We start from the raw sequence: 19,413 nt of genomic DNA, 5'->3' as shown, positions 1-19,413 counted from the left end.
TGTTGCTCGCGGAATATCTCGGCTTAAAATTAAACTGGCGTTCGCGTCGAGCTTGCGGGGAAAAAAGATACGAGTTTTCCAGAGAGAGAGAGAGAGAGCATCGCGTCCTCTCCGTCATCAGGAGAACAAGAGGAGCTTACACCGGGAAGCTCTCTCGGATGAAAGGGAAGCTTGCAGCCCTGTAGCTCGGCTCGAGAGACTCGCGGACAAAAAAGGGTTGGAGGAGCGAGAAACGTAAGGAGGTGCCGGCGGGAGGGATGCACTGATGCCGAAAAGGGAGAGCCGAGTGCACGTATACCCACTCGGCGTGCGCCTCATCGATCCAACAAACTTCCTATTGTTCTCTTTGCGCCGGGTGCTTACTCGCAGTTCTATACCTGCGCGATTGTTTCGAATCAATCGAGCGCGTGATTCGCTTATTTCCATGCACACCTTCGAGTATACAGCCGAGAAAAGACCTCCGCCCGTCTGACCCTACCCCGGCTCCTACTACTTACTCGCAACGCGCGCGCAAGCTCCGAGAATCGAAAATTCAAAATCCAAAGCCATTCTCATCGCGTCCACCACCTCGAGAGGTATACACTGTATACGCGAAAGCTTCGCCCGGCAGATGGCTCTGGCGTCCGGGTTGTGTAACCCGGCAGTGCTTTGCGCGTTATGAGGCCGCAGTGCTGCTGCGGCAGCTGTGCTTGCGATGCGCGCCCGCTGGCGCAGGTTCGCGGGCCTGGCTTTGTGCGCCTGCTGCCTGCCGCTGGCTCTGAGGCTTCTGCTCCTCGGCCGTAGTCTCGAGCCGATGCTCCTCGTCAACGGCATCTCGCAGGTGAATCTCAACGACGAGGAGGCCGGCGAGCTTAGGACCAGGAGTGCTGTCGCCTCAGCCGCTGCGAGGAGGGACGCGGGGGAGAGCTACGCTGGGGGGTACATGGCCGATAGGAGTCCCGGTAACTTGTCTTACTGCAGGTGTGTGTGTGTGTGTGTTTTGTTTATGGTAGGGCATGTGCTTGGGGTCTATGGGGTGGCCGAGTCGAAGTGCTCGCTTTTTATCACTGTTGTCTAGTTTTATTTAAACTTTACTGGCGGATGCGTTTGCATTAGGGTTAGCAGCATGATTTTATAAAATTTTAAATTGAAAAAGATCTGACCTCTTTGCTTATACGATTGCAAGTCAATAGAGCTTCGCGTCTTATACGGTCTAACGCGATTGAGCTTGCAGGCGAGACAGAGATTTGTGTCCGATATCGTTAGGGAAAATCAAATAGTTCAACAGTCTCTTCGATGCAGCTAAATCAAATAGCACATGCTTCACGTTATCTCATCAGATGGCAATACGGTCTACCGCTGAGCTTGAGTTACCTGGAGCAGGAGCTGATAGGCAGTCCGGAATCGCCGGCCGGTGGTCAGAACCGCGTGTTGCCGTTCGTTATGCGCGGCGAGGCCGACACACTGCCCCAGGTGACGCTCTGCAGTCACGCTTCCGCTGACCAAGTCTACGGGGTCGTCGAGTTGGCTCGACGCTGGGAGGGACCCATCAGTCTCGCGGTCTTCGCTCCGGGCGAGGACGTCGGACTCGCCGTAAGGATGCTCGACAGGGCTTGTCGATGCGAACCCGCCATGTCCAAAGTGAGTCCATAATGTTCATTATTATTATTACTATTATTATTATTATTATAAATTAATCAACTTCTCGAAACCAGGTCTCCGTCCACCTGATCTTCCCTCGCGACAGGCCGGCGGCCTTGACCTCGTCCCGGTCGCCTGCAACGTCCCTCCCGAGCATCCGCCATTCGGAGTGCGGTGCCGTGGAACTACAGCATTCGGCCGGTCAGGCCAACGGTACCGAGCGAGGAAGAGCCGGCATAGCCTACCCCATCAACGTGGCGCGCAACGTCGCCCGGTCCCTCGCCCCGACGCAACGAATCCTCGTCTCGGACATAGAGCTGCTGCCGAGCGAACGATTGGCCTCGCGGTTCAGCGCGATGCTGAAGGGCAGATCGCCGAAAAGGGCCATCGCCTTCGTTCTGCCGGTTTTCGAGGTCGAAGCTGGCGAGAGACCGCCCAACAACAAGCGCCAGCTGCTCGCAGCGCTGAGGAACGGCCTCGCTGTTTATTTTCACAGGTGCGGCTGCGCTCAATTTTTCCATTTATAGTATGGAATAAATTTTCACGATTTTATGCAGTCTCATTTTAGGTAGCGTAGAAAATAATAGCCGCGTGGAAAAATTTAAAAGGAAACCGATAGACTTGTCAATAAATTTTTTATAGAGTTTGAATTGGTACAGTTTTATAGATAAGCAGCAAAAATGATTTAGCGCTGCTGCCACAGAGAAATTGTTGAATTCTCTCATTTAACTATTTTCACTTTCGTCAACGAAATTAGTTTATTTAAAAATATATATATATATTACTCTCTATTTCTGAGAAATTTGGGTTCATGAGTGTAATAAAGCAAGCGATTCACGCAGGTTTTCTTGTCCACACTGCCAAAAATTTCCCGGACTAAGCCGGTGGATATTGAGACCGGATCCGGGCAGGGTAAGACCGTTGATTATTACTCGGAGAGAATATCCTCATCACAGATGGGAGCCTATTTTTATTGGAACAAAGCACGATCCTCTGTATACCGAAGAAATGTCTTGGGAGGGTCGCCAGGATAAAATGACCCAGGTTAATAACTCCCTTCAATTTCATTCACAGCTCACCTAAACCATCTATCACTCATTAACAACATTTCCGCGTTTCAAGATGTTCGAGATGTGCCTAATGAATTACCGCCTAATAATCCTGGACGGCGCGTTTCTCGTCCACACGCCCGGGATAAAGCAGCCGCCCCAGCAGCAGCCGCAGCTTTCGGAACGGCAGCGGGCCTACGAGCGACAGAACGCCCGCATCTATCAGCGGGTCACGCGTCGGCTGCTCAAGCAATATCCCGCCAATCGCAGGTGCAAAGCCTGAGATATGTATACTATATTTTAAAAGCTATTGTATATGACACGTTGACGGATTCGCCGCCGTGGCGGGAGAGACATAACGCAGACAATACTTGAACGCGCGATGAGTTGTTAAACTGGATATATATATATATAAATAATTATAATGTAGAGCGAGCTCGGGAGGTGAAAGGGTTACTAGATTTGTAGGTGTTGTACTTTGCTTTTTGGACTAGTTCGAAAGGGATGAACACGTGTTCGAATGTTTACGATTGTTTTCTAGGAAGTAGAAAAGGTTTTATTTCCGTCGATATATGTTTGATAATGATTAATCTAAGATGAAAATCGTAGTGGTTTGTTCCCTATAAAAGGATTGTGAGAAAGGGCTGAATAACCGCTCTAAATATTTAAACTCGTTCAGCTTTCTCGGGACTTGATTATTTTATCGGTTCAACAATCATCAATTTTAATGTTGCATTTTCATTTTGAGAGCATACAATTAAGAAACATATTGGAAGATTTTTTCAATGAACGTCAAAGACATCGAATATAGCATGAACAGAAAAACATGTTGAAATATAGCATTAAGATAATAATTACGATAGTTCCTTCGGAAGGGTCAAGACTTTCTCAGAATTACCTATAGCTAAAGCTAAAATTTTCTCCTTTTAAAGAGTAATTTCGCCGAAAAATTTATTAAAAGCACAGATATAGAATTTTTACATACGTAAAAGATGCGTTTTTTGATGATAGATCATTTCATTTGATACAGGTAAGAAAGCTTTAATAGAGAGGTATATCACCATTATATCGATAATTGAATACTACAAATAATTAGTTTTTCAAGAAACTTTTTATAGAATAATTTTTAAAATAATAATGATAATAATAACTTACGAATAGATATAGTCCGCAGGCGCTTGAATAGAAACATATTGAAAGAACGAGATATAATAAAGCTCGTATAATTATATATTATATAAAGTAAATGAATTTGCATTAGACTGAAGCACTATTATTCATATCAATGAATGTAATTACTTGAGTACAAAATTGACTTGTGTGCGTTTTTAGATATATTCTGATAAATAATGCAACAGCGTGTCGATAGAATAATAAACAATGTTTCCAAAAGTCAAGTAAGAGGCGAAAAGAAAATATAATGTACAACGAAGCAACGACGAAAAAATATAATAAAATATCATCGAATGAAAAACAACGTAAAACATTTGTCGAATAGGTTTTTATTGAACAACGTCAATTTTAACGTAGAGATTATCTTTCGATATACATATATATATAAGCTTGCAGAATCACGCCAGAATTTTATTGCCTGTTTTTATGCGCTAGAGGCAAATTGATGTAGTTTATAAGAATATTGTATCAATAAAGTGAGATATTTTTTCCCTTTTGAACGCCGAGATTATTTCCACTCCAGGATTATTTTCGTTACCCTTGCAGTCGAGCAACTTCTAATAAGCACGTTTTTTGAAATTTGTATTGATCTGATCGACGTTAAAAAGCTTTCAACTTGAAAATTATGGTAACAAGGTTCGAAAATATTTAATTTTTTTCCTGGCAAATTTCCACAAACAAAACTTTAAATAGAATCAATATTTTTAATACGCGTACTGTATTATGGTACGTATGTATGGAAACAAATAGGCCATTTCTCATGCCCCATTCTGCTGAAACGTCGTAAAAAAGGTGTTAGGAAATTGACTTTCGCAATAACTAAAAAAGAAATCCATACACAAATTATCGGCAGTCCTCGTGCATGTATCCCCCGTCGATGTCAACGAGAACCCCCCTACCACCCCACCCAAACCGCATCGATTTCCCTCACCAGTTTGCCCTCACCCCCCACCAGATGTCGCCATCCCCTCCACAATCCCAAATCACATCCCCCAAAGCTTCCCGGCCGGTATATTCAAATTTTGTTCCCCCCGCTCGCGCGCTTGCATCAGCCCAGTGTTTGTCGATCGCGTCGAGGCTAAAAAATATATGTGCGGGCACGTCGGCAAACAGGATATCTCATATCTCGCGGGCGCGAGTATAGGAAGGATCGAAAAGAGCTTACCATCCGGATGCGCGCTCGTCCGCCGAGAGTTAGATTTAAGGGGCTGTATATGCTCTATAAATCTGAAAGCGAGGAAAAATATGGGGGATATGGACTTTCGATGTAGATTCGCGGCGCTTATTGAGCCTGCGAGGAAAGAGGAGCGACTCCGAGAAATTGGGGATATATGATGGGGGAGGATGAAAGTTGGATTGATATGCTACGCTCGGAGAGAGAAAGATATTTCCTGCGCGATGTGTGCTAGAGAGCTAAAAATAGCCTCGCTTTTTCGGACGCTGGCGGGAAAAGCAGGAATTTTCGTTTTTCTCATCCACCGCGCTGGAATTGTGAACGTCGTTGATGAGGTGATGCGCAATTAGCGCGCCTACGTCGACGACGCATTCCGTGGACGTTTACAATAACAGCTGACATATCACAACCTGCACTTTCCGATCACTTTCGCCTCGCAATATATAAACTCCCCGCGTCTCGGTTGGCATCGTTATCCCTCAAAATACTCGGGGCTCTCCGGTTCTGGCGCTTCTTCGAGGTAAAAGAAAAAGGATCGCGTGGCGTATTTAATTTTCAAAAACTCCCGCCTCTCGACCCTCCTCACTTATTCAGCCTTATGTAACACGTGGCTCTCTCACCCTTATATCTCACGCGTTCTCGAGTTATCCGGACGGCTCCGGGCATAAATATAAAGCAGATACACGAAAAGTCGCCGCGCGTTACATATATATATATATATATATATACATATATTTGATATATATGTATATACACACGACGACGCTCGGGTGTCCGCGTCTTGCGCTTATTAAGGCCGAAAGACGAACGGCCGCGCAGGGCTGGGGCCATAAACGCCAATTAGCCCGAGAGCTGGCTCCGATATCGAATTTCGCGCTGGTGTCCTGTTTTTCTCTCTCTCTCTCTCTCTCTATGTGTGTGTATGTGTACAGAGGGAGAGATAGAGAGTTTTTTGGAGTATATATAGACGCGGGGGATGTCGCAAGCGCGCAGGGACTCTCCCGAGGGATATCGCTCGATGGGGTATAAAGTCATTTCGGAGTGTAACGATGAGGTTATTAGAGATGTGTGCACGTGTGGTGGTTTTCTTGGGGATATTGAATGCCTGAGATGTAGTGGTTCAACGGCCTTGACGGCGGAACTTTTCCGGCGAGTATATAAAGTCTGAATGAAAAGTTCGACAAGCTGAAAATTGCCTTTATCGGAAATGCCGAATGGCGGTGAATTGTAAAAACCAAGGCGGCTGGTCTGGAGCTTTTCCATTAAGCGTTTGTTTGTTCATCGGTGAATTAAAAAATTAACCGATTTTACTTTTCTTCGAACGCAGGCCTATATATATATATATAAGACGATCACTCGAGCGAGTAGGTGTTTCGGACAGGCATCGAAACGGGCGCGTCAGCCGTCCGTCAGTGCAGAAATGATAATTACGCGTCGTGTCCACAGAACGTATATAGACTCGTGACTCTGGCTTTTTCGATGAAACTGCCTCGTGTGTGCAGACGAGATAAGATTATAGACCGTATTAAGCTTTGACCCGTCGCAGATAAGATTGTACCTTTGATTTGGCTGTACACGACAAACCATATGGCCGAGATAACGGCATCGCTTTATCATCACACAATATATATATATATATATATATATATATATATATATATATATATATAAAAGTCACTTAACAAATCTCTCCTAGAACAGACGTCAGCCCCGCGCAAAGCCTTAAAAATGACTCTCCCTGCGTCCAATTATTTTCACTCAAGACGTCGAAATAGCACAGCAGCGGCGGCGCTATACGATATCAACCGGAGAAAAACGGCTTCTCTCTTCGAGGCCTGACGTCAAGCCGGCAACTTGTTGCTCAATTTCTCTCGCCGCGGGAGACCCGATATAATAAGACTCGTATATGGAAGAAGCACTTTGTGCAGCCGCACGTATATGGGGTGTGCGAACAATCTGGTAGTGGGCTGTCTTTCTGGGGACACTTCGTTAGGGATGATTTTGCTTCGAGGGGAACATTGCGAGACGTTAATGAGCGTCAAGGACGACGACTTTTCTTTTGATTCGTATATACTATATCGCGAGGGGACGCTGCGTTATTTATTTATTAGGTATGCCGTATATATAGAGCGCGCGGTGTGACGGATTAGTAAGTAACGCGATTAGGGGCTGCTGATCGAGGGCTGAGAAGGTAAATTAATTGTCTGCATAATTGCTTTCGTCAGAATTATCGTTGTGTGCGCGTGTGTTTTTTTTTGGTCTTGACGTGAGAGGATCGAACGTGTCTGACGTTTCGCGGATCTTAACTACTGTCGCGATATATCGTAAGGAAGCGTCGGAGAGTAGACTCGCCTGGAAAAAAGACTCCTGATTTGTCCTTTTCTTCCACGACGGCCCGTCATAGACGTCTGATGGGAGATTGTGCTTTTTCTGTAGCGGTGGATATCGAGCGATGTGTCTATTGTGTGCGGCAGAGTAATTTTATCAGAAATGAGCCTTTGGACTTTATCGCAAAAGGGGGTGTGAGGAACTAATATTAAACTGCTCTGTCGTATTAATTGCGCACGCACGTAAAAATAAGGGGTATTTTTATCCAGAACGACCCCTAGAGCCGAGATTTTTCCACTATTTTGCTCTGTACGTAGCATATATACCAAAGCGTGAAAAATATTTTGTCACGTTCTCACCAAAGGACAAAACTCTCCCCCGGACAAACGACAAAGTAAATTCATTTTCCTCCCGGTTCTTTCATCAGCGGACGATAAAGTATTTCCTTCATCACGGCTCCGCACGACAATCGGACGACAAAGTTTTGATTATGTCTGTTAAAAGTTCGCTCTGCGTTTGACTCTTACGTGAGCGAGAAGCGAATCATCATCGTATAACGGCCAATTCGCGACGACGATCAATCAATCAATTGTAAACCTGTAAAACATCGAAAACGCTTCATCGCGCCAAAAAGGACCTCGAAACTTCTGCGGGCGCATATAAGCACTCGCGCGTCACGCCTCGCTACTCAAAGGCGTGGGTGTGACTATAGCACCGCCGAAAGAGAGAAGCTGGATGTATAGACCCTCCACACACACACACACACACACACACACACACACACACACACACACACAGAGCAGTATACCAGTTGCGCGCATACGCTTAGGAGGAGATCGCGGGGGCGGAAAATTCCGCGAAAATCATCCGCCGAGCTCGGCTCTTGTCCGGCCGCCGGCAATTGTAGCGATCATAAAAGCTTTTCCTAAAGAAACATGTAAGGGCAACGCGGTGGGATATGGAATCCTGGATCATATAATTCTTTGATAGACCTATAACGAAATCACGCAATTGAACTAATGGCATCAGAGCGTCCCAGATGCGCCTCTTTGCGCTGATTCGGATTCTCAGAGAGAGAGAAGTTAGATGAGGGAAATGGACACCCCGCTGTTAAATGATCAGCCTCAATTGTCCCGCCGCGTGAGCCGATACGCGGATGGATGAGCTATATACACTTGCCGGAGGCGACGAGTCGTGTTATATCGATCGTTTCTCTGCGTCTGTAGAGGCGCGTGTGCGTACGTCTTATTCGCTGCGTTATTTTATTTTTATTAGCACATTTATTTAAAAATAAGCTGCCTCGCAATCGCTCTGAGGCGAAGAAATCAACAGGTCTTCTCGGAGAGTATTGAAAGCGTTTCAATTTACATCGGTTTCGCGACGCCTTACAAGCTCTATGGAAATCCAGTATGGCCTTTCATAGCAGAACAATTCGTTCGAGTAATCAACTTTTAATCAGGCTTTTTGTATAATTATCGTTTCTACGACCTTTCTCTACCTACATTCGCCCTTTATTAGCATTGTTCTTCCTTTTAATCTCCATGCCAGGAACGTATTGAAGCTCATTAATTTTCTCCAAAGGGCTTATTAAAAACGCAAATTAAAAAATTGCAGCGCTCAATTGGTCAAGGCAAGCACCCGAAGCGGCACATCCCAAGACACATCCCCACACAGCCTCATCAGTTACAAAGTATCGAGTCTCCCTCTCGCTTTCCAGCGCTGCGTTCCACGCACACGCGGTGGCGGCCACCCTCTCTCTCTCCCAGCCACGCCTCCCGCGTCTATATAAGCTTGCAGGAGAGCTTGCGCCGCGTCACTCGCACCCGTACGGCGTTTCCTCGCAGATAAACGAGAAAACGAGAAAGAGACAGAGAGACATAGACAGAGGGCGAAGAAGAGACTCGAGTTCCTTCCACCGTACATCACACCGCACAGACAAGTGCACGACAAGTTTTCATCGAGCAGCGTTCTAGAGACACAACAGCGGCAGTAATAATGAAGATCGGTCTCATCGGGCTCGTCTGCATCGGCGTCTTCGTCCTGGCCGAGAGCGTCAGCGCCGGTCCTTACTTCGACGACGGTGAGAGCATATTGCTTGTTTTTCCCTCGATCTCTTTTTACCATAGTAGTGTATTTCGCAATGCATACAGTGTCGCGACGTAGTGCATCGGCTGGGAACCAAGTGTCGCATCCCCCTCGATTCCATCGATAGCGGCGATTTAGATATGCAGACCGCGCGAGTCGCTTTGAAATTCATGGCAGTGTTTCGTACGAGTCGCGCTGCTATTCTTCGTTTCGCGACTTTTCCCATCCGCGCCAAGCGAGATAAAGAGAGGATTAAATTTTGCACATTTTTTCATTTTATCCACGCGGATATATACGTATAGGCAAAGCGCGCAAATAAAAGCCTCTAAAGCGGTCACCTGTTGCTGAGAGCCGTTCGAAATTTCAAAAGTCGACTGTTATCCCACGCCGCGGCTCCTTCGAATGGCTCTGTGTCTACCTATAAAATGTATAAAAAAATTTCAGCATAGGCCCCCCGAGAGCTTTCCCCGTGAAGCCTTCTTTTCAACTCGTTCAATTATGCAGAGCCGGAAATATCGTTTTCCCTGAATTCACGCGGCGGGTAAAAGTCGAGCTTAAATTCGAGCTCTCGTTAAATCGCGTTGTACAAGTGCTGCACGCGCGAAGGCAATCGGGCGATAATTAACTGGCTCAGAGAGAACGAATCTCGCGCATCGGATATCCAATATAAAAAAGCTCTTCGGAGGATTGAAAATCCCGCGCGTAACCGTATTAGCTCTCGCGACGAGAAAATGAGCTGCTTCGGCTCCGACGATTTTCGCTGCCGCTGCGTGTTTCGTAACTTTTAGCTCGAGGTTTACACGGAGAGAAGAAACAAAAGGTATATTCCGGGAGGGCAGATTTCACGGCTTACGAGCTAATTAGCCCGAGAGAGAAAGTAGACTCTAATTCAATTTTCCCTCATAAAAAGTATGGACGTCGGCGAGGGTCTGATATTTCAGGCATATACTTTTCGGGATATCTATTTTCGTCGACCATGCGCGTGGGAGGCTGTGTTTTTCTTTTGAAAAAATACATACGCTCACGCGGCTTGTAATAAGCAAACAGCGAGTGCAACGCGTCCGCCGCCGTTTTTTCTAGAATCCATATTTACTCTCCAGTCGGAAGTTCAAAAAGTTTGTGTTTTTTGAAAAATTTCTTCCTATTTACAAGTTAAATTTAATAAAGCCCTAGGATCCCCGTCGTGTAATAAATCCAATTCGACGATGCGTCCCTTTTTCTCGCGGCAAATTCACACTGGAACGACAGATCGGATTTCTCTTTTAATCGCTTCTTCGATTTTTCCTCGGCTCTATAAGTATATAATAACGTTTTATCGACATGTACTCGAGTAATAAATTCAAATGAGCAGTCAGCTGTTTAGGATAGATTCGCCGGAGCGACAGGAGCTTCAAATCGAGTCTATTAAATCCGGAAGGTTATACTGTAATGCGTCAAAAGAAGCCCGAGAGAAGAATCGATCGTTTTATAAAGATTGAGGCTGATTAATGGAGCCGAGTTCGATGGATGGCGTAACAGAGACGTCCTAATCTCTGCCGGACCAAGCCGGCCGGAAAATAACGAAGCCGACGTGAATAAAAGATATACGCCACCGGTGACTTCTACCCCAGAATCCATACACGTATCCAAGGCATCGCGCAGGTCTTCCGAGAGGAAAATCGAGAATTCCATTCAAAAGCCCACTTTTTTCCGTGCTAATAGCTGCTCGTCGTTGAACAAGTTAATATGCGCCCGAACGCGTCGCTGCGAAGGTATTATAGCGAGGAAGCTCGAGTGAGGATAATTGCATTAGATATTTATGGAGCGACTTAGCCTCGGGGGATGAAATTTTTATTAAACTTTATGGGAGCTGGAAAGTTCGTTCTCATTGAGCCGGTGCAGCACAGGGCTAGATCGGCCGAGTTGCGCTTTTAATCAAAACGTCTTTTATACGATAGGCGAGAGGTAGATATCATATAGGTTTCTTGCGTGTAGGTGTATGGTGTATTACAGGGCAGATCGATCGGCTAAGTTCTATCCGCGGCTTGGACGAGAGATAAGAGTTCGATGAGGATCTGTGCTGTTAAAATGATAAAGTTAAATTCATCATCATACACAGCTTGAAATTTTATATTCGAAATAAAATGTATGAATAGAAATGTTTTCCATTGCCCTGAATTTATCCTCTGGGTTGCACTAAAAACTTTTCATACGCGCGCTGAGGGAAACTACACATCCTCCGCGCTAGCGCAAAAAGAAGTAAAATTTCTACCTCGAGGTGCACGCACGTGACGAAATTTCATATATTATTTTCGCTATTCACGAACTTTTCTCTGAAAACAATTCCGAGTTCGTTTAGCTTCTCTTTTTATCTCGTTCTCGAACTTTTCGCGTTAGTTAGTTCTCTTCGAATATAATGAGAATATAAAAAACAAACGACCTATTCGTTAATAGCTCCGATTCGTCACAGGCACGTTCACAATGAAAAATGCTCGAAAGATCCGCACGCGACGACGTATTAGCAGCGGTTAAAAGTCCCGTCGAAAAATATCCGTGAAAAACGAGCCGGAGCGAGTCGCGAAAGAAGTCAGATATCGAGTGTGTGTCTAAGCTTGTATATATATATATATATATATATATAGTTGGCAGAGCTTACGGAGGAGAAATTAGTCTCGGGAGTGTGTAGAGCATCGGCGCGCACGTGCTATCTACTCGGAGTGGCTATTTTTCTTCCTTTTCCTACTCCTCCCTTTATTGTTGCTCGGATTTCAGCGGATTTGCCACGGCGTGATTTTTATGTATTTATTTTTATTGCCGCTAGAGAGAGAAAAGCTTCCAGTGTTTGCCTCTTTTGTGTATAGTCTACGCGAGGCTCTATGTTTGCCGAGAGAATATTTTTACTTCTGCAGTGTGCAGTGACACGTTTTCTCTTAGATGTATTGTACAGAATTTTTCTCGTTCGTATCGACCGGCGATTTGTCATCGTAAATTTGAAGCAACGATCGCTCGATTGGTTATACGCTGGCCGAGCTTCGACGAACGTCGAAAGGGTGGATCACAATGCGATTTATTGTATCGTTCGATGTAAACTGAGCGGAATCGCAACGGGAATTAACTAAAAAGTATTAAAGTTCGTTGCTGTGTTGTGGGTCTAAAAAAGCCGGGGATTATTTCTGCATTTAACTGTACATTGTATACGCGTATTTTTATACTCGAAAGGTGCGGATTACATCGATATTGACATGCGTCTCCTCTGACGCAATAAAAGCGTTTGCACTAAGAGGCTATTAATAATTCACTGTTTGTGTTTTTTGTTTTCAGAGGAAGAGGCCCTTGCGTCGGACGCGGACTACTCGGACAACGCACTGGAGAACCTGATGCACGCCGTCCAGCAAAAGTAAGCGTGCAATTATTCAATTTAAACATACAGATACGTGCATATGATGGTATATACAGAACCTGAGCATGCTCTCGATCCTCTGCTATCTTCTCACCTTATGATTTCGTTTCTTTACGTACTTTCTCGTGGCCGAATGAGTGTCTGTGTGTATGTGTGAGCGAAGCGAACGTTGTGCTTTCTGAAAAAAGAAGAAGATAACATTCGCTCCGCTGACCGTCGTGTCCGTCCGTACGAACGACTCTAGAAAAATCTCCATTTCCGACTAGAAATCGAAAATCGTCATCGTTATAGGGAAGAGTTGCCCAGTGTAATTACCAGCTCCATAGATGTACGATCAGACTGCAACTCTCCCCTATCTTCACTTCACCTCTAGCTCGGCTCCATCAAACTTTCTTTGATTTTTTTTTCTCTCTTCACCTCTGCAACACTCTCCACGTCTGAAAAAAAAAGAACAACACACATCAGCAATGTTATAACTATGGATGTCTCTCGGTGTCTCGTTTTTTATTACTTGGCAAAAAGAATCCTCTCTCGATTTCCCTAATCTCGAATAGACGTGCCTCGTGGATCTCTATGTACAGGCGCGCGTGCGTACGTCGCAACGGGAACTGCGATCACCGGCCGAACGACTGCTGCTTCAGCTCGAGTTGCCGCTGCAACCTCTGGGGCTCCAACTGTCGATGCCAGCGAGTCGGGCTCTTCCAGAAATGGGGATAAGTCCATCCCCAGAACAGCTTTTCTCTGCTCTACTTCACCACCGCTGCTGCTGCTTCTTCTTCTTCCTCTTCTGTATGAACTTCGTCTCCTTTGATACTCGGCCTTTTCCTTGTCCCCCCCGACACAGCCACAGACACAGCTTGTTCGAGAGAAAAATGTAAAATGTATAGAGGAGAAGGCTATAACGAACCCCATACACGCAGTGCGAGCAAAAGAAGACTATGATTACGTATGGTATACTGTACACGCGACACGACGAAGATTTATCATTATACGCACCGATGTTACCGTTTATCATTTGTATATTCTCTGTGCCGATTACTGGATGGGCTTCGTATACGAAAAATCGACTTTCTAGAGTGTCCGGATATGTAAGCTTCACCTTATAACGAAATTTCGTTTCGACGCCGCAACAGAGTCAATATACAACAATCGATGCTGTGTGTATTACCTATATATAGAGTCCGATATTTTCGCCGATGCACCAGAGTATGTATAGCCGAAAAATGATGTAGTCTCCCGCCGCAATAGTCCCACGCATATGGTACACACACACACACACACGCGCGCGCGCGCAGCACGTCGTCTTTATATTGTGTCTATATAGTTGAAGGCCGAGAATTCTGTACACACGCACCCAGACGCTCGACAGAGAGCCAAAGACGACCTTCTCGCGAGTCGTTGTTCTCGAGGGATTTTCAAGACTGTCGATATATACTGAACAAAATGAGATATATAGTTTTTTCTTAAAAAACAAAAAGAGATAATATGTAAACAAAACTAAACAATAACAAGATATAAACGTCGTTTCTCATCAGGCCGGTTTAGTTTCTCCTCTGGATCAATGTCGAACGAAAAGCTGCTGCCGGCGCGACGCCGCCACTTGTACGAATTATAATTGTGCTTTCGAGAAGAAAACGCTTCGTTATATTGCTTTTCGTAGACGCAGTTTTGGTGTAACATTGACAATCAATTCGCGAGAGACGCTGACAACGTACGATCCTTTAATTTAAATTATTCATCAAACAAAGTTCCTCAAATCAAGTTCTATAAACAAATTATTATTTCCCAACGCGTCGAGCGAAGAGTCACGTAGATTCGCATTTTTCGCGCTACGTAACTACATCACACACATGCGTCAGCCGTGTCTATAAGGGGGTTAATGGCCAATCTCTGGCAGCTTAGCGCGACGGTATTAGCAGCGTATTATTATTATTGTCCCGCCTAATTGCATCAATGCGCGCGTTGCGCGGTGTACACGAAATTTCACGCACACATAGATATATGCTTTCGGCGCGGTGTCGTCCGCAGCAGCTGATGCAGATCAAAAATGAAAAATGAAACAAGCGAAAAAAATTGATAAAAAAAAAAAAAAATTATATAGGAAAGTTGACAATAGAAATGAGAGACTATATATATAAAACTATTAAACGTTACGTTGATCAATGATAATATGAAATCTGACAAATGGTATGTGCACACGCGCCGCTTTTGAGAGTGTGAGAGAGAAGAGGCGATGAATAACAAATTGTATTGGGTATAATATCATATAATATGTATAACATCTTCGTTGTTTATATTCTTTTTCATTTTCGAGCTTTTGTTTATGCGCGTCGATCGATGATGATACACGGGGTTATAATGATGGCGATGACGATTATAATGAGACGACGTGACGATGATTATTTTCATTATATCAGATGATTAACACGTACACGCATTGCATAAGAGACGCGATGATCTCGAGTCGATTATTGTGAAAATGCGCCATTTATGTTTGCGTCGATAAAAAGCGCGTATGATATATATATTGTACTATCGTTTATTTTTTACCTAATGTATATGTACAATATCATGTATAAATATCGAAGGAATCAGTATAATATAAATTATATGATATATATATATATATATATATTAAATTCTCATAATTTGTACAAGGCAACACTATTTTTCTACGCACACACGCACCTCTTATTCCCGTACATCATATCCTATCGTGTCGTTATATTTATACATATTCGAGTTTACAGCTCTCGCGAGGCGAGTTTAATTAATTTGAGATAATAGCGCGCGACGATAATACCTATGCTGCCCGCGCGATTAAGCGAAACGTGTGGGACGTATCGATATGAGTGTATTATACATACAGTCTTTTCTACACGATCCAATTAAGGATTCTTCATTTAAAAAGGCGATATTTGCTTGTATCGACGCCTATGCTAACTGCAGTATCAACTTTTAAGTAAGCACACGGCGAGTTTAATCGTCGACAATTCGTTTTCATTTTTTTCATAACTTTTTCTTTAATCTCCGGAAAAAGCTTCAATTAAGTAACGTTCACTACGTGAGGATCTACGTATCAGGTAAGTCGTCGAGAGAATATCGAAAGACGCAAGAGAGGAATGCGAAGATGAAGACTTGTTATATACGATAGACGCACTACATTTTCTGTATCTTAGGTGGAAGCTTTAACTCACTTGACCCGATGACACGACGACGACTGCGTCGACTCTCTCGACACTTCGCATCTTTCTCTCTAGAGAGAGAGAGAGAGAGACTTATATAGCTCGCTTGTCTCGTAAATAATTTCGACGTTCGCGTGCCGAGAGTATCCCCCTCTCCCTCTTAAGAAGATCGTGATGGGCTTTCTTTGTTTGTGACCCAATTATCAGCACCTCTGGGATGGAACCGTTGTGCTTACTCGTTTATCTCGCTTTTATTCGTTTTTGGTTAATTAAACGCAATTTTTTTTCTTGCTCAGCTGTTATACACTCTTTGCAAAACTGGCCGAGTATACAATCATGCACAATCAAAAAAATTTGAATACTTCGAGCAGAGTGAGCCATCAGCCTCTCCAGATTACAGCTTTCCAGTCGCGGCAATTGGAGCCACGCGTCCCGAGAGCAATTGAGCCCATATGTGCGAGTAGGATCGTCTATGTAATTCGGGAAGTGTCGGCGGGCAGTCCCTCGCGCGTCTCAGTCGCCCGGAAACGATCTCTATGACTCAGACGAGGCGACTTTTTATTTTACACATATATACGGCTGTGTATTATTCTCTGGAAGGAGCTGCACACTACGTGTTGTCCACTGAATGGACAATCGATGGGGACGATTTTGGTAACGCGATTGTCTGCGCTGGAATGCGACAATGGCATTGTTTCTCCGTCCCGATGACTATGCATTGCCTCGATTGGAAAAGGAATCTTTCGACTGATACGTCTAATTAGACACCTCGGGTATATCTACACTCGTATATGTACATGTAAGTGTACAACGACGGGCAGAGTGTGGGAAAGGGAAGCAATTGTTTTTCCAGGTCGTCGTCGAGTTCGGGAGATCAAGACTTGAATTACGTCCAAATGCACACAGGCTTTAATTGTTGTATACTCTGGTGACAAACTGTGGTGAATTCGCTTCTAATTATACAAAACTTTTCCAGTTGTTGGCACGTCCGGGAGAAACTGGAAAATTTTGAATTAAATCCCGAGCAAGATGAGTCGAAAAATTCGGTAAAAACCGAGAAAGGTTCAAGGACTGACAGTACGATCAGCCCAAAACTCGTCCCTCACATCGTATACACAGACACACACAGACACTCGAGGCGACGATTCGGGCTTATCACATGACTCGTCGCATCGCGGTACGTGAGCGCACTGGAAGAATAGGTAGGAACTTATTTCGTGTATATGTATGTACGACCAACTCGCGTGTGTATAACGGTTTTATCCACGAGCATTTCGAGCGTCGGAACGTCGTCGTCGTCGTCGTCTTCCTCTTGTTCTTCGCTCTCTTATACAAAATGTCGTCTGCCGAGTGAAAGGCGAGTGTATAGTTTATAAGGAGTCCTGCGGAGTTGAAGTCTCTGAAGTTTCATTCCTCTTAAAAATAATACCGAATATCCTCATTTCTATAAACAAAGAATTCACAAGGATACAACGATTAAACCAACGGAATACTAGAAGAGGTGCACGAAGGCTAATATAAATGCAGAAAAACGCGAGCAGTGCGAGATTACAAAAGATGAGAGAGAAAAGCGAGGAGTCTTGGTTTTAAAATCTCGGTCGCGTAAAGTGGTATAAAGATCTTTTTTGTTCCTCTCTCTCTCTCTCTCTCTCTCTCTCTCTCTTACTTCTAAGAAGCTTTAATCCGAGCTCTTTTCTGACAGTATTATTAAGATCTCCCGCTCGCGACACTCTCCTTTATTCTGATTTTTATTTCAGAGCAGTTTATCGCCAAAGTACAACCGTTATCTTTAAACAAACTCATTTGTTATTTCATTACACTTGGCGCGATTCTCTATTTATTTTGCACTTATATTCTCCGCACGATATATCGTAAACAATGACTCACAACGATTTACATAAAGGTGAATGAGGTCCACCACTACACTCTCGCTTTCCTCGACTTCCTCTTGGTTCACCAAATTCATAATTTCGAGTAGGACGTCTGCGAGTGAAAGTCTTTTTCGAATCGGACGCCTCGCGTCGATGGAAGCGATTTCGATGTGCCGTTTCGCCGCCGACTGAACTTGACTTTCAATTTGGATACAGGTTTTAGAAACTGGTTTTTGGAAGATGAAGAAAGTGAGCTGCGGGGCAGATGAGACCGCAGCGATATCTATAGGAGCAGCGCAGACGTCTGGACCGAAAGTGAAACCGATTTTCGATTTTGATTTCGATATCAGACGAATGATAACGTAACTGATGAGCGTAATGCGTGTGTGTGTGTTTGAGAAAAACAAGCAAATATAATTTGCTGTTTACATTGCCACAGTACTTATAATGTTCCTGGAATACATGCACGGATATTTCGGGAATGCAGAAAACGTTTTAATTTCGAATAAGCTTTCCTCTCAACAGCTGCTTTCCAGGAACTTGTTATACATTTAATATTTACTACACCGCGCGATATGTTAAGATATTTGTTTACTTTTCTTACAAACGCATTTTTTCTTAAACCACAACGAATAAATAATCAAACTCATAAATTTTCACAACAAACCAGCAAACGCTATATAGCTCAACTCAACGGAATTTCAAAATCCGCTCTGGTAAATCTCTTCCCAGAAGTGCACAAGACATATCTCACATAAATCACGAGCAGCTCGCAAAGTATCGCTTTACCGGAACATCGCGTATCGGCTGTCGAAAGTCGAAGCGCATACCTCACACTTGCAGCAATAAGAACACGAGGAAGTATACCTATAGCTATATGTATACCTAGAAGATACCGTCCGTCGCGTCATCGCTCGCGCGCTCGATCGGGTATACATATTTGTGCGTCCATTAGCGTAAATGTATATAGTCCTGCGTGTGGCCACCTACCGGCATTACGCCTTTGTTGATGCACCGGAGAGCTGCGAGTTTCCTCAGCGCGGTAAATGACGTCCCTTCCACTTTTTGCGCGTAAGTGTACTAATTGACCGAGTACCGACTATTCTCTTTTTTTTTCTAATTTCGCGAGGAGAGCTAGGCGTTGTTGATCCGGCCTACTTTTTAGTTTGTTTTCGTCTCTACACCCGAGACACGTCACATTTTGCGATAATTTATTTAAAAAAACAAAAAACAGCAAAAACTAGTGGATACATCTCAGTCATTTGCCAAAATAGCAGAGATGGCGCGGAAAATTTTTGTTTCAGTAAATATACGCGCAAACGCGTCGTTAACGAAACTTTAATTTCCCTCCCGCCCACCGTCTACTGACGCCGTTATACTATATGCGCATGGATATTCGGGAATTTGTTCCTTGGGCAGCTGGAGCATCGATAAAATGAACAATTGCTATACCATCACTGACGTATATCGTTTATCAAATATTATGTAACAATAGCGTTCGATTACACCCACGCACTTACAGAGCTTCTATATACACAACCCACGCACT

The 19,413-nt window shown here is 44.2% G+C and overlaps 2 protein-coding genes across 3 annotated transcripts; both read left to right on the top strand.

The window, feature by feature from the left end:
* Positions 1–507: 507 nt before the first annotated feature.
* Positions 508–4,342, top strand: LOC100121932 (beta-1,4-glucuronyltransferase 1). Its single transcript, XM_003424236.4, has 5 exons — positions 508–960; positions 1,320–1,620; positions 1,695–2,116; positions 2,463–2,664; positions 2,743–4,342. The coding sequence occupies exons 1-5, from the start codon at positions 695–697 to the stop codon at positions 2,950–2,952; spliced, it is 1,401 nt and encodes a 466-aa protein (XP_003424284.1). The 5' UTR covers positions 508–694; the 3' UTR covers positions 2,953–4,342.
* Positions 4,343–9,144: 4,802 nt separating this feature from the next.
* On the top strand, positions 9,145–14,918 carry LOC116738550 (U8-agatoxin-Ao1a-like). 2 transcript variants are annotated; one of them, XM_032598600.1, is made up of 3 exons: positions 9,145–9,424; positions 12,730–12,805; positions 13,363–14,918. In XM_032598600.1, exons 1-3 carry the CDS (start codon positions 9,340–9,342, stop codon positions 13,523–13,525), a joined length of 324 nt encoding a protein of 107 aa, XP_032454491.1. In that variant the 5' UTR covers positions 9,145–9,339; the 3' UTR covers positions 13,526–14,918. The 2 variants fall into 2 exon arrangements, with proteins under 2 accessions (XP_032454491.1, XP_032454492.1); XM_032598601.1 differs by having other exon boundaries at positions 9,146–9,424; positions 13,390–14,918.
* Positions 14,919–19,413: the final 4,495 nt, after the last annotated feature.

The sequence above is a fragment of the Nasonia vitripennis genome, chromosome 3, assembly GCF_009193385.2.
Source record: "Nasonia vitripennis strain AsymCx chromosome 3, Nvit_psr_1.1, whole genome shotgun sequence".
In the NCBI taxonomy this organism is placed as follows: Eukaryota; Metazoa; Arthropoda; class Insecta; order Hymenoptera; family Pteromalidae; genus Nasonia; species Nasonia vitripennis.
Note: the sequence above shows the minus strand (reverse complement) of the source record. Positions and strands in the feature narration are given on the sequence as shown.